This window comes from Delphinus delphis, chromosome 9 (genome assembly GCF_949987515.2).
Source record: "Delphinus delphis chromosome 9, mDelDel1.2, whole genome shotgun sequence".
Lineage (NCBI taxonomy): Eukaryota > Metazoa > Chordata > Mammalia > Artiodactyla > Delphinidae > Delphinus > Delphinus delphis.
The window spans coordinates 88563357-88578766 of NC_082691.1; the positions used below are offsets into that span (position 1 = coordinate 88563357).

At 39.5% G+C, this 15410-nt stretch overlaps 1 protein-coding gene across 2 annotated transcripts in view; it reads left to right on the forward strand.

The window, feature by feature from the left end:
• LRGUK (leucine rich repeats and guanylate kinase domain containing) overlaps nt 1-15410 on the forward strand; it is a 119040-nt gene that overhangs the window by 46681 nt on the left and 56949 nt on the right. For both annotated transcript variants that reach the window (XM_060020008.1, XM_060020009.1), the window contains exons 8-11: nt 2547-2627; nt 4216-4302; nt 5645-5751; nt 10689-10808. In XM_060020008.1, coding sequence (XP_059875991.1) covers nt 2547-2627; nt 4216-4302; nt 5645-5751; nt 10689-10808 — 395 coding nt within the window. The remainder of the gene's footprint in view (nt 1-2546; nt 2628-4215; nt 4303-5644; nt 5752-10688; nt 10809-15410) is intronic.

The following is a 15410-nucleotide window of genomic DNA, read 5'->3' on the forward strand; positions in this document are numbered from 1 at the left end:
TACGAAAAAGACTTAACAGGCCTCTTTAGGTCTGGATGGTTAGGCTTGGAGAGCATGGCTTAAAAGGAAATGTCAAAGAAAGGAGCCAACTTCTCCCTACATAGTGGAAGTTGAAAGGCTTCTGCTTGGTAGGGAGTAGCCAACGGGGCAGAGGAGATCAGGGAAGAAGTGTAGACTGGAATCTGGGGATCAGCGCTGCTGGTATGACATTCTTGGCATCAGATGGCTGAAGTTCCTTTCAGAATATAATCTTTCTGGCAGTGTTTCACTTCAGGTGGTTTGGGGGAGTTGTGTCTGTACACCTTTTGTGATCGCCTGTGACACACACAGCCTTGGGTCTTGGCATTTGAAGAGAGAAGACGTGAGGGTGGGTCTGCTGCCGGGTGAGGTCTGCAGGACGGGGTGGGCGGCGCATGCAGGATGGCCCGTGTCTGGTGCACATCACCAGTTCAGCAGAGGTGGGCACTGGTAGCCAGGTGCCTCCACATGTGTTCCCCTCTGCCCTTACCCACTTCATCCTACCTTTGAAAGGACTGGGAGGGGAGCTGGATCCCTCTCATTTGACTCTCAAAAGACTGGTTCATCCCAACTGACATCTTAGTGATAATATTTTACATAGTCTGTGATTATTCTATTCATAGTGTTCACAGCATTTACAAGATCTTTCCATGTTAAGCACCATCGATGTTACCATCTTCTAAAATGGTTGCCTAGTGTTCCTATTGTGGGACTGTGCCATGGCTCATTTAATCACATAATGATGGAATTTTTCAGAATTGAGAAAATTTTAAACTTTTACCAAAACGTTAGACCGAATGCTCATGTATCTAATTTTCGTCTGTCTGATGATCTTTTCAGTATAAACCTCCTGAAGGTGGGACAGCTGGTTTATAGCTTATGCATGTGTAGCACATCCCCTCCCACCAGCGATGTCTGCAAGTGCACGTGGCCAGGATGCGTTGGTGAGACATGTTGGCTGCGAGGAAGCATCTCCTCCTAACATTTGTGTTAGGTCCAAACACAAGAGCTGTAGGCTAGAGGGGAATCAATCTATTGATTGATTGAGCAGTGTGAACCAAAGTGACTCTTCCACCTTCCCAAATAGCACAGTATTTAAAAATTGATCCTTTTATCTTGTAGATGATCCAAATAGCAGTTTAATGGAGAGTCTAGGCATCTTATGGAAAAAGCATAACATTGCTATAAGCAGATTAATGTGTGCAGGTTGTATATTGTAACTCAGAATTGGCCTCTCATATTATGTCTTTGAAAATGGCATCCTTAGAACATGGCACATGTGTTCCTCCCCTGGTTTAGCTTTGGGAATAGCTTACATTTCAACTGCATTTTGTCATTGGATAACTCAGGAACTATTAGTGACTCTGCTGTTGGAGTGATCTTACCATGCATGCAGAAATGACTTGGGGAGAAATAGAAATGAAAAAGTGATTATTAATTTTTTGTAAAAGTTCAGCATCTACATCTGAAATAAGATTATAATTATGCTAATTACAGGACATTCAAGGAAAACTGTTTGTCTTTAGTTTAGTGGAGAATTCAGGCCTGCTGCCACCCAAGCTCTATCCCTGCTCAAATTAAGGAACTATCAAGCAGCCTTTTTCCCTCTTACTTTGTAAAGTCATGAAACATTACCTGACAAAAAAAGTGTATAACACATAAACGTACAGTTTAGCAAAGAATTTTAAGGTGAATAGTCATGTAACATTCACATCAAGAAATATGTCATACATGGGCTTCCCTGGTGGTGCAGTGGTTGAGAGTCCGCCTGCTGATGCAGGGGACACGGGTTCGTGCCCCGGTCCGGGAAGATCCCACATGCCATGGAGCGGCTGGGCCTGTGGGCCATGGCCACTGAGCCTGCGCATCCGGAGCCTGTGCTCCGCAACGGGAGAGGCCAAAGCAGTGAGAGGCCCCCATACTGCAAAAAAAAAAAAAAAAGAAGAAAAAGAAAAGAAATATGTCATACAATCTCCCATGTTTACCTTTTCTTAAACCAATTATCTCATTGAAAAACTGATAGAGCTCCACATGTACATGCAGTAAGAAGGCTTCTCCAGCCACAGATGACCACAGTAACCAGCAGAAGCAGCGTTGGGGAGGGAGATTGGGGAGCTGGAGGCTAGGCAGAATAGTGATGGGGAGAAGCATGTAGCCCTTGCATGCATTTTTTGCAGTTTCTCTGATTCTATGTACTACTTAATTTCTGCCTTAAGATAAACGTGGGTGAGATGAGAAACATCTACCTCACTGTTGTCTATCCAGACAGGAAAAAAGGAAATGTGGCTGAAAAAAGGAAATGTGGCTGTGAGTTTGCATTTACTGAAGGAGCATGCAATAATTCCCTTGTTCTGTGTAGCTTTGTGGAGTCTCATTAAAAAGCTGGATAGTCACAAGAGCAATTTTTAAAATAAGCTGAGTTTAAGGGATCCAAAGTAGCTCCTCTTATATTACGTTCTCTGTTGTCTTGGTGCATTTAGTCTGTTGATTATATTGTGTGTGTGTGTGTTTGTTTTTGGATTAAGCAGATTGCTGAGCTGGGTGAAATAGAATACATTGAAAACCTACGTCTCCTTCGAGTTCTCAATCTTCTAAGAAATCCAATTCGGGTGAGACATCCTTTATGTTGGGGGCAGAGGAGAGGGATGAGGACTTTCTTGAAATTCTTCATGAAGTGCTTTTGATAGAACATCAGGAATGTGAATAAGGTGTGTTTATCTTCATGCTCTATTAGAAGGTGTAAGCAAAGTCGCACCTATGTACCACCATAGGTGCATGTAAAGCCTGAAATTGAATACTGGTTGCCTACTCTGTGTGGTCATTTGTGACTCATCCGGGTGGTAATAAAGATTATCAGGCGGGAGCTATTGAGATTGTAGAGCAATGTCCTTTTACATGAAAGAATGCGTGATGCCTGAGGTGTAGACGGAATGTGGTTCCTATTTAATAACAGGGGAAAGTCTAAGATTAGACACTTAAAGAAATTCGCCTTGGGATTGTTGTAAAATTGGCATTGTAAAATGATTATAGAAAAAAATCATGTATTTCCTACTGATTCTTCACCTATGGATATCAAACTTTCAGACTTTTTCAGGATTCTTTTTTTTTTCCCCCAGTGATAGATCCTTTCGCCTCAGATCTGTCCCTCCTTCTTTGTGCGTATGTCATTCATTCCCCTTTCTATCTATGTCCTTCACTCGCCTTTCCATAGACTCTTGAATTTGTATGTATCTCTGAGTACCTTTCTTTTTGTGTGTGTCTTGAGAAACGTATCCGGGCAGGCAAAAAATCAAAATGAAAAATAAGATCTAAAAATAAAAACAATGTTTGGTATGAGAATAGTGGCAGGCAATTTAAAGCATCCCTAGGAAAGAAAGTGTTTAAAGTGGCCATCCCTCCCAGTTCCAGATCCATAAAGAGCATCTAGGTGTTTGCATAAATAAATAGCACAAACCCTTTCACATGTTAACTCATTTATATATAAACTTCCCCCACATTTGCACTTTGAAGTACACAAAAGGTACCATTGTATATTCATTTCATGTATATCATCCTCAGAATGCATCGCCCACTTAATATCTTTCCCTTCAAAGAGATGTAGCTTCTTAATACAAAATAACTGTAACTATATTTCTAAAAGGCAGGTAATCCTAACACAGAAGATGATAGGGAGTAATATGAGGGTTGTTCTGTAAGTGAATATCATTTTATTATTGTAAAACAAATTCATAATTAATCATACAAATTAATATAAAACAATACAAAGTAATAAATAATTAGAAATTAATGAAACTCCTTGGAATTAGAAGATAGGGTTTGGGTCACTGGCCATAGAACCTTAGATGAAATACTTCACTTCTCCGAGCCTCAGTTGTTTTTTCTTTAGAAACGAACATAGTCAGAGCTGTCCTGCTTATCTCACAGGGAGATTAACAAGATCACACATTTGAAAAGCTTTATAAGTTACAAGGCACAGTCTGCGTTTGAGTTGTTAATATAAGGGGACTGGTAAGCTGAAAATGTAAAGACCTATGCAGGGGTGTGTGTGTGTGTGTGTGTGTGTGTGTGTGTGTGTGTGTGTGTGTGTGTGTGTGTGAATGAATGACAGCGTTAGTAGGTGAAAGCCCTAAGCTCATGAAAGTAGACTGCTAGTGGAAAAGGAAGGTAACTGAATAACCCTCTTGATATTTTAAACAGGAAGAATCTGACTATTGTTCCTTCGTAATTTTTATGCTACTTCGATTAACAGAATTAGATCAGAAGAAGATAAGAGTGGAAGAAAAGGTATGTAATCGTATCATTTCCTGTGTTTATGAGTTGATAGGCTCAAAAGCTCATGCTGCCTGCTGCAAGGCCAATACAATCCATAAACGATTACATAACAGCATGTACAGTCATTATTTAGGGGGCGTTTCCTTGTCCTAGGAGCTATCTGTTTCACCCTCTGCAGAGCTGAGTGTCAACACAAATGCAGTGAAAGCCCTGCTCTTGGTACAGTGAGGAGACTGGCTGTGGGAAACAGAAGCAGCCCCCGTGTACATAGGCTGGCAGCAGTATAGCCGACTGTTAGTTTGGATGATAGCTATCGTATTTGGAGGGTGTGTGATCCTATCTGTGTTACTCGAAAAGTTCACTTAATAATGAAGTGAATTATAATGTCATTCTAACACATCATCGAAAAAGGACTCAAATAAATCAATACTCTGCTTTTTAAATCCTTTATGCTACTCTTTAAGATAATGATTCTTCTGGACACAAGTTGAGAGTAACCAGACATTGAATGCTAGCACCTGCCAGCCCCTTCCATACCTGTGGAAGCTAATTTGTCATGCTGTCATGACTGGTGTCAGCTGAAATCTCCACTAATGAGGGGTTTCTTACACTGGATGCAAATTTGAGATGGGAATGAAAAAGCAGGTATAAATACGCAAAGAGGCAGATATTCCAGTTCATAAATGCCTTTCTGAAATCTTGGTTAAAAAATAGTTACAGATGCAAGTCTGTTATCATTCTCTCACTCAAAGGCACTTATTAGATTTCTCTTTCCCTTTAACATTGTGCGAAGGGAATAACATTTAAAACCACGCATTAGATAAAGGTATGGTAGACAAGAATAGTGTATTTACAGGGATGACAAGGCCGGGGGACGGAGAACTGTCCATCGTGGGGAAAAGGCCCATATCTTTGAAAAGAGAAAGTTACACTAAAAGAGGGGGAGGTTTAGTAGAATTTGAGATCATAGGAATAGTTCTTGGCATGATGGCATGAGGAAAAATTCTGCAGTAACAACTACCTGGAATCTAGAGCTATGAATTTTATTTCTTTTCATACTAAAAGTTGAAATGTTTACTATATTAAAGGTCATCTTAGACTTTAGAGGTTTTGATTTTGCTTTTTTCCTTTCAAACCAGGGAGTATAAAGAAATAGGTGACCAAGGGGCTCCAGCTCAATACTTTAAAATAATTATTATTCTTTAGGTTTTAGGAAAGTTAGAGTAGACATGAAGACAGAACACAGATTCCTGGTCACGTGTCTAGGACATTTCATTATAGAAAATCTAAGGCTTGTCTTCCTTTTAAAACGAATTTTTTTTCTTTTCCCTTTGCATTTCTAATTCTGGAAAAGGTCGCGGCAGTGAACAAATACAACCCTCCCCCAGAAGTGGCCGCAGCCCAAGATCACATGACCCATGTTTTCAACAGCCTGATGCAGCCACAGAGGATCTTTGACAGGTATTTCTTAGGGACCCTTTGGGTAGAACACGGGGTAGCCAGCATAGGACAACCTCATCATTTCCCTAGCCCTCTATTTTGTGACCCATTCCTTTCTCACCTCTCTGAGGGAGGGGATCAGGTCTTTATTTGACAGGCTGTGTAGTCTCAGATATAGTATATTATCATCACATGTTTGAATGTGGGGCTCACTTGTTGGCATTTTCCCAAGTGTGGTGATGAGTAGATTCAACATCCCTCTTTCATCTGGACCCTTGAATGGTGGCTAGCCTGTGACATAGGATGGTGAAATGAAAAAGAAAAAAAGTTTGCCAACTTTTCTGCTGTAGGATAGAACCACAGACCTTAGCCTCATTAACAGAGAATTGTGACGATCTCTATCCATTGTCAGTTTCTCCTTAGCTGTGCGTGAATGCTAGATACCCCTGCCAAAGAGCACCCAAGACTGCAGGTTATACGTTAGAGAGTCCCTAGAAGGAGGCCCTCCTCACCTGAGGGAAACCCGAAACAGTCTTTACAGTGATTGCCCTGAGCCCCAGGCAACCTAGCAGGGAGAAGTCACCCAGCTTGGTTGAACACAGGAACAGCATCTCTCACCTCTGAGTTCGAAGATAAATTTACCACGATTTCGCCATATCTTTTTAAACAGTCTGTTGGAGCAGATGGCCATTTACGCTATAAGTATAATACAGAAATTCTATCAATGCCCAAAGGCATTTTAAAATTACTTGTAAAATCTCTTGGTTATAAATGGCTTCTCTTCTTCATGTGGTCTGCTCCTGTACTTCACACAGTTGGTTTCCCACAGAGAGAAGATGTTTTATTTTGCGTCCAGGACATGATTTTTTACATGTAATTTAATAATGTAGACGTTGACAGTTTTATATATTTATGGTAGCTCTCTAGGTGAAATGATTTATCATTTATTTGCATACATCTGGAAAAGCACATTTGATTTAAAAGAAGGGCATTTATGTCCTCATTGTATTTCTTTTCTAGTTTATGAGATTGCTAGTTGTTTCATGCTTTAGGGTACATTTATATAAAAATATGTATCAAAGAAATTTACAGCAATGTCTGATAAACACGTATTTCTGGATCATTTCTGACTGTCAGGCAGAGAAGAGCAAATGGCCAAGCAGCCCCAGATGCTCCGGGATGGAGCAGGGCTCACTCTGAAAAGCTCATGGAGGCAGGAGCAGGGGTGCCATGCCCTTCCCACTCTGAGTCAGGACGCAGCTCCCTGGCAGCCCCAGGAGTCAGGCTCTAGGAGAGGAACCCTGACTCTTGGTCTTGGGACTTTTAGGCTGTGATATTTGGGAATCACTGTCCCCTCTTCTGGCAGGATTGGAGTGAGGATCCAGTATTGAAATGACATGGCAGAACCTTGACTCTGGCCTGGTAGTCAGTGATAGCTTTCTTGCTCTCACCTATGACAGGGTTCTCCAGGCTGATCTTGTACAAGTCCTGTCCAAACTCTGGAATCGGCCATTTCTCCAAGAAGCCCTGGTTTGTTTCAGTGAGAAATGGTATTTCCCAATCATAATGTGGGTGCTAGAGACAAACATGGCACTGGGTTGATCATTGTTTCCACGTCTTTTAGTGGACAGAGCTAGGGATATATTTCCTTCCCTCCCTCCCTCCCCTCCCTCCCCTCCCTCCCCTCCCTCCCCTCCCCTCCTTCTTTCCTTCCTTCCTTCCCTACATTCATTGATCCATCTATCTATTCTTTCTATCTATCCATCCACCTATCTTGCCTATTTGTACCTACCTATTACATCTGTTCAATCTTTTATATCTATCTAATCTGTATTTAGAGAGATCCATCTATAGATAGATGGTAAAACACCTCCTGAATTCATATTGGTACAATTCAATTTCAAGACTGTAGTTGAGCTTTTACTTAATCTCATCTCTGCTACATCTGTATCTCCTTTTCTCCCTCACCAAAGACACAGAGGAAGATGGAATTAGAATATCCCATAATTGCTCTTTTTTAAAGTCCCATATTACACCACAACAGTGTCAGAATACCAGTAGTAATAATTACTGGAAACATGAAAAACATATTTTGCCTATGTTCCTCCCATTAACCATTCCCTCATTGTTTTTTATTGTGGTAAAAAAAAAAAAAATATATATATATATATATATATATATATATATATATATAAAACACATAAAATTTGCCATTTTAACCGCTTTAAAGTGTACAGTTCAGGGCTTCCCTGGTGGCGCAGTGGTTGAGAGTCCGCCTGCCGATGCAGGGGACACAGGTTCGTGCCCCGCTCCGGGAAGATCCTGACCGCTGAGCCTGCACGTCTGGAGCCTGTGCTCCGCAACGGGAGAGGCCCGTGTACTGCAAAAAAAAAAAAAAAAAAAAAAGCGTACAGTTCAGTGGCATTAATTATATTCACAATGTTGTGCAACCATCACCACCATCTGTTTCCAAAACTTTTTCATCAGCCTGAGCAGAAGCTCTGTAAACATTAGGCAATAACTCCCCATTTCCTGCTACTCCCAGTCCCTGGTAATTTCCAGTGTACTTTCTGTCTCTCTGAATTTGCCTACTCTATATATTTTATATAAGCATCAATCACTCCATTTTAAAAATAGTGTACTGTATTTATATTGTCAGAACATATATCCATCACACACTATACTTTCTCCTTTGCTGTCATTTAGTCTTACTTTTCTGGGTAACGGCATATTTATTGCTCACTGCCAGCCCTTACAACTGATGCCTCCTCTTGAGTCATTTTGGTTGTATGAAGCTTGTTCTCTAGCAGATTCCTTAGGAAGAGCTGTGGAATCAGTATCTCTTGAAATCTTGCATGTTGATAATATTCTCTGCCCTTTACACTTGAAAGTCATTTTTGCTATATGTAAAGTCCATGGCTCACACTTTTTCCCTTGAGAATATTAGAAGGGTTGCTCCATTTTCTTTTGGTGGAAAACATTGCTGTCAAAAAACTGGTGACAATCTAATTTTCTTCCCCTTATAAATCATGTGTTCTCTTTTTCTAGCTGAATAATCCCCCCAGCTTTTTTTAAGCCCAGTAATTTTACTAGACTATGTCTTGGTATTATTGTTACAACATTTATAGCCCAGTTGTTCTAGGCTAATATTCTCAGGTATGTTGTATAGTGTTATTTTATTTTTTTTAATTTCAGAAAGGTTTTCTTGAATGACAGTCTTTAATATTTGTTCCTTATCTTTGGTTTTCTTCTTCATGAAGAAGGTCTCCTTTGCCTATCCTCAATATTTGTCACTTTCTCTCAAAATTCTTTCCTTTAATTACTTAAAAAAATTATTTCGAGGTAATTTTAGATTCACATGCAGTTGTAAGAAATAATACAGAGAAATTCTAGATATCTTTCACCCAGTTTCCTCCAGTGGTAATATCTTGCTTAGCTAAAGTAGAATATCAAAACCAGGAAGCTGACATTGATACAAGCCACCAGCCTTATCAAGTTTCACCAGTTTTGCATGTGCTCCTGTGTACATTTAGTTTTATGCGATTTTATCACATGTGTAGATTCATCTGAGCATGACTCCAGTCAAGATACAGGAGTTTTATCACATGGATCCCTTTGCTTCCCTTTTATAGCTGCAGCCACCTCCCTCCTGCTTATCTTCCCTAACGTTTGGCAACCAATCATCTGTTCCCCTTCTCTGTAATGCTGTCATTTCAAGAAGGCTATATAAATGGAATCATAGAGTATATGTATAACCTTTTGGGGTTGACTTTTTTTTTTTAACTTAGCCTCTGTTGAATGTATCAATGGTTCATTCCTTTGTATTGCTGAGTAGTATTCCTTGGTATGAATGCACCACAATTAGTTTAACCAACCATCGAAGGACGTCTGGGCTGATTGCAGTTTTTGCCTACTACAAATACAGCTTTTATGAGTATTCACGTGTAGGCTTTTGGACGTTGCAGTTTCAACCTGCCTGCTTTCTGCTGGATACCCATTGTTTTGGGGTTCCCTTGTTCTCAGCCGCTGCACGTTGCTTCCTCCTTCTTCCTCTTGCCCAGCTTCCAGTGCCGTAAACGTCTTGCGGGTTTGTGGCTTTTCATCTGGTTTGTTATCCACATTTTCCATGGGCTTTTGTTCTCAAGTTTTCCTGTTTTCCTGTGAGTGTTTAGAGAGATTGAAAAATTATGCTGCACTGCCCCCATTCTTCACAGAATCTATACCTCAACCATGATTTTTTTCAAAATATGATATTTTATTCCATACTTCTAGAATTTGTGTCTTGAGTGGAACCCAAACACTTCAGCTCTGCATGTTGCAAGAGATTTTATATAAATTAGTCCTTTGGTCTTTTAGACCAGAAGCCATGCCGAGATTCATATATCAGCTCTTACTTATTAGTTGTTACTTTGAACAAGTGAATTAACCTCTCTGTACTTCAGTTTCTTTATGTGTTAAGTGTTATTACAGCTTCCTGTGATAATTAAATGAGGTAATGCATGTAAGACACCTAGAATAGCACCTGGCATATAGTAACTGTTCAGGTAAATTTCAGTGATTACTGTTTTCTTTGCACATGAGTATTCTTTTTTTTTTATTGGAGTATAATTGCTTTACAATGTTGTGTTAGTTTCACATCTGTGTTCTAATTGGATAGATACAGATGTTAAAGTTTACCTCTCAGAGGGCAGTCTTATTTCTTTCATTTTGAAGTTCTTGGGGGGAATACTTTATCAACCAAGAATTAATATCTCTTACCATATTTTTCCTTTAAAAAATCTTGTTAAGGTAAATATTTTTGCTATTTTGCAGTCGACTTGCTTCTGGAAAGTAGGACCATCCTTCCATAGAGTGTCTACATGTAGTAAATGCTGGATTACTGGATTAATTGTGATTGTGACATGGACACTTTACACACTGGATGCATTAATATGCATGTCTGTTCTGCCCTGTTGCAGCACCCTTCCTAGTCTGGATGCCCCTTATCCCATGTTGGTATTAGCTGGTCCTCAAGCATGTGGTAAACAAGAACTCGCTCACCACCTCTGCAGACAGTTCAGCACTTACTTCAGATACGGGTAAGTTTCTTTATTGGCTGGTAAGGCTGTAAAATGTCGGATATTGCTAATGTTGGCTATTAAAATGTACATAGAAGGCTTATGAGCTTCTTTGCCAGTTATTACACTGTGATATTCACTGTATTTTTTTTTTTTTTACTTTAATCCTCCAAATGTTTTACTTAATTCAGTGACAGCCGAAATCACGCCCCAAGGTTTGGAAATACACGTGGTTGTAATAAAGCATCATGGTGTTGGAACACGGGCTCCTCCTGTTGCCATGTGGTGTGACAACATGAATCACAATGTTGTGATGGATGGTGGGTGGGTCTGTGCACCGGTGACAGCCTCTCCTCATCTCTGTTGGAGCCCACGCTGCCAGCACGTCAGCTGCTTTATTTCCACGCGGGTCTTTCTCTTTTGAGGGATATTTCAGAAGGAAGGAAAGAGAAATGGCAGCAAAAGATTTCCTTTTCCTTTCCCTCAGGTTAGCATTCAATACACTTTCAGTTTTCTGGAGCAGATATTTTGCTGTGTGGTTCCCTAATGACTCAGTTAAAATAGCAGAATATGTCCAAAAGCCTAGAACCATCCTAGAAAATCTTCAGCTGGATTTACGGACTTTTTAAAGGTGTCTGGGTCTCAGATTTAGTTATTGCTGTGACCTTTTAAACTGGTTTCCTCTTTTATTTTATGTATGGCAAAGACATTACTGTTGGATTAGTGATGTTTGTCAGTGAGCTGAGAATGTGACTGCAAAGATGTATAGGACAGCAAGAAAAAGAAATGCACATTATTTTCTAATGCTGTTGCACACAGGTTCCTTCCCTTAAGCTACACATGTTCAAACAGTGTAAATACTATTTTAAACAGGTCTAGTTATCTAGAGATCTAAAATTACATTCCTCATTTGAACAAATCCAGAATACAAATACTGTAGAATAATTTACTCATTAATATATTCTAAACACCCTGAAGCAACCAAAATAAATTAAAACTTAATATCAAAATTAAAAAGTACAGAGTGTCATTATGCTTATACAGCGGTACTGAACCTGTTTCAAAAGATAAGTGGAGCACAATGAACGGACGATCAAATTAGGGCAGGAAGGTGTATCCTGACTATCGTGCTAATGTATAAACCTGGAACCTTTCAGCAAACCAAAGCTTTGCTGAAGACTTTGGTTACATAAAGACTTACATAAACCAAAGCTTTCCCTGGTTAGAAGTCCTTTCACATCTCTGACACCAATTCTGTTGCAAATGGTTCATAGCCTATCCTTCATATTTGTTTGTGATATGCACTCTGAGGCACACTGGGCCAGATGTGTTCTTAGAGGTGTTTATTAACTCATCGTCAGGATTCTGATCCAGTCGGCCTCAACATTCTCACCTCGATAGGCCCCCTCAATGTTCATTTTCAGTAAATCCTGCTTTTCCCCTATTAGAATGTCTATCCGTCAAGCTTGGGATGATGTATTTAATGCCTGTTTCCCATGCTCGACTGTAAGCCCAATGAGGGTGGGGACCAATGTCAGCTTTGTTCACCACTGAGTTCTCCTTGTTCAGCAGAAGGCCAGGAACTTAATAAATGCATGAAAAATATTTGCTAAATGAAACACTAAGTGATTGAGTGAATGGATGGATGAATGAATTAATGGTATTATATGCAAAATTTAGTGGGAAATAACTGTGGTAAGAAGCATAGGTGGTTTTTCCCAACCTCCACTGGTGGATACATGGAGAGATGAAGGGATTCATTCATTTGTTCATCCATTCTTTCAATAAATATTTATTGAGTTCTTCCCATGTGATAGGTCCTGAAGATACAGTGGGAACAAGATCGGTGAGGCCCTTGCCTTAATGAAACTTATAACCTGGTAGGGGACTCAGACCTTAGTTAGCATCATATGCAGTTTGTGTGGAGGCACAAGATGACAAAACATAATCCTAAAATTAGCTTCCTGCTCCTATACTGTTACTGTTGCCACTGCTGTTTTTCTCCTCTGGATGGCATTAGTAGCAAGAGGAAAGACACCCATAAATACCCCACACTCATGCATCCACCTCCCTCACAGGCTCAGAAGCCTTGCCTAACCATGCACCCTCATGGGGGCAGAGGTCAGGGCTCGTTCAATAGCACATCATTCACCAAAGCAAGGATCAGAGAGCATATCACTGGATAAGAAAAGGTATTAGGGAGCTAGTAATTTCAAGCTTTGAGAAAGTCAGATAGTACTACTATTGCATGCAGCAACTTTCTAATTAAAACAAATGATAAAACCAAAGCACATCTTCAGGGGCAAGTCCTTGCTCTTGTTTATTTTATTTATTTATTTTTTGAATTTAATTTTATTTAATTTTTTTTATACAGCAGGTTCTTATTAGTCATCCATTTTATACACATCAGTGTATACATGAAAATCCCAATCTCCCAATTCATCACACCACCACCACACCATCCCCCTGCCGCTTTCCCCCCTTAGTGTCTGTACGTTTGTTCTCTACATCTGTGTCTCAATTTCTGTCCTGCAAACCGGTTCATCTGTACCATTTTTCTAGGTTCCACATATATGCATTAATATACGATATTTGTTTTTCTCTTTCTGATTTACTTCACTCTGTATGACAGTCTCTAGATCCATCCACGTCTCTACAAATGACCCAATTTCTTTCCTTTTTATGGCTGAGTAATATTCCATTGTATATATGTACCACATCTTCTTTATCCATTCATCTGTCGATGGGCATTTAGGTTGCTTCCATGACCTGCCTATTGTAAATAGTGCTGCAATGAACATTTTGGTACATGAATTTTTTTGAATTATGGTTTTTCTCGGGGTAAATGCCCAGTAGTGGGATTGCTGGATCATATGGTAATTCTATTTTTAGTCCTTTAAGGAACCTGCATACTGTTCTCCATAGTGGCTGTGTCAGTTTACATTCCCATCAACAGTGCAACAGTTCCCTTTTCTCCACACCCTCTCCAGCATTTGTTCTTTGTAGATTTTCTGATGATGCCCATTCTAACTGGTGTGAGGTGATACCTCATTGTAGTTTTGATTTGCATTTCTCTAACAATTAGTGATGTTGAGCAGCTTTTCATGCGCGTTTTGGCCATCTGTATGTCTTCTTTGGAGAAATGTCTATTTAGGTCTTCTGCCCGTTTTTGGAATGGGTTGTTTGATTCTTTAATATTGAGCTGCATGAGCTGTTTATATACTTTGGAGATTAATCCTTTGTCCATTGATTCATTTGCAAATATTTTCTCCCATTCTGAGGGTTGCCTTTTCGTCTTGTTTATGGTTTCCTTTGCTGTGCAAAAGCTTTGAAGTTTCATTAGGTCCCATTTGTTTATTTTTCTTTTTATTTCCATTATTTTAGGAGGTGGATCAAAAACGATCTTGCTGTGATTTATGTCAAAGAGTGTTCTTCCTATGTTGTCCTCTAAGAGTTTTATAGTGTCCGGTCTTACATTTAGGTCTCTAATCCATTTTGAGTTTATTTTTGTGTATGGTGTTAGGGAGTGTTCTAATTTCATTATTTTACATGTAGCTGTCCGGTTTTCCCAGCACCACTTATTGAAGAGACTGTCTTTTCTCCATTGTATATCCTTGCCTCCTTTGTCATAGATTAGTTGACCATAGGTGCGTGGGTTTATTTCTGGGCTTTCTGTCTTGTTCCATTGCTCTATGTTTCTGTTTTTGTGCCATACCGTATTGTCTTGATTACTGTAGCTTTGTAGTAGAGTCTGAAGTCAGGGAGTCTGATTCCTCCAGCTCTGTTTTTTCCCCTGAAGACTGCTTTGACTATTCAGTCAAAGACTGCTTTGACTATTCAGCTCCGTTTTTTCCCCTGAAGACTGCTTTGACTGCTTTTGTGTCTCCATACAAATTTTAAGATTTTTTATTCTAGTTCTGTAAAAAATGCCGTTGGTAATTTGATAAGGATTGCATTGAATCTGTAGATTGCTTTGGGCAGTACAGTCATTTCACAATATTGATTCTTCCAATCCAAGAACATGGTGTATCTCTCCATCTGTTTGTATCATCTTTAACTTCTTTCATCAGTGTCTTATAGTTTTCTGTATACAGATCTTTTGTATCCCTAGGTAGGTTTATTCCTAGATATTTTATTCTTTTTGTTGCAGTGGTAAATGGGAGTGTTTCCTTAATTTCTCTTTCAGGTTTTTCATCATTGGTGTATAGGAATGCAAGAGATTTCTGTGCATTAATTTTGTATCCTGCAACTTTACCAAATTCATTGATTAGCTCAAGTAGTTTTCTGGTGGCATCGTCAGGATTCTCTATGTATAGTATCATGTCATCTACAAACAGTGACAGTTTTACTTCTTCTTTTCCAATTTGTGTTCCTTTTTATTCTCTGATGGCCATTGCTAGGACTTCCAAAACTATGTTGAATAATAGTAGTGAGAGTGGACATCCTTCTCTTGTTCCTGATCTTAGAGGAAATGCTTTCAGTTTTTCACCACTGAGAATGATGTTTGCTGTGGGTTTGTCATATATGGCCTTTATTATGTTGAGGTAAGGTTCCTCTATGCCCACTTTCTTAAGAGTTTTTATCATAAATAGGTGTTGAATTTTGTCAAAAGCTTTTTCTACA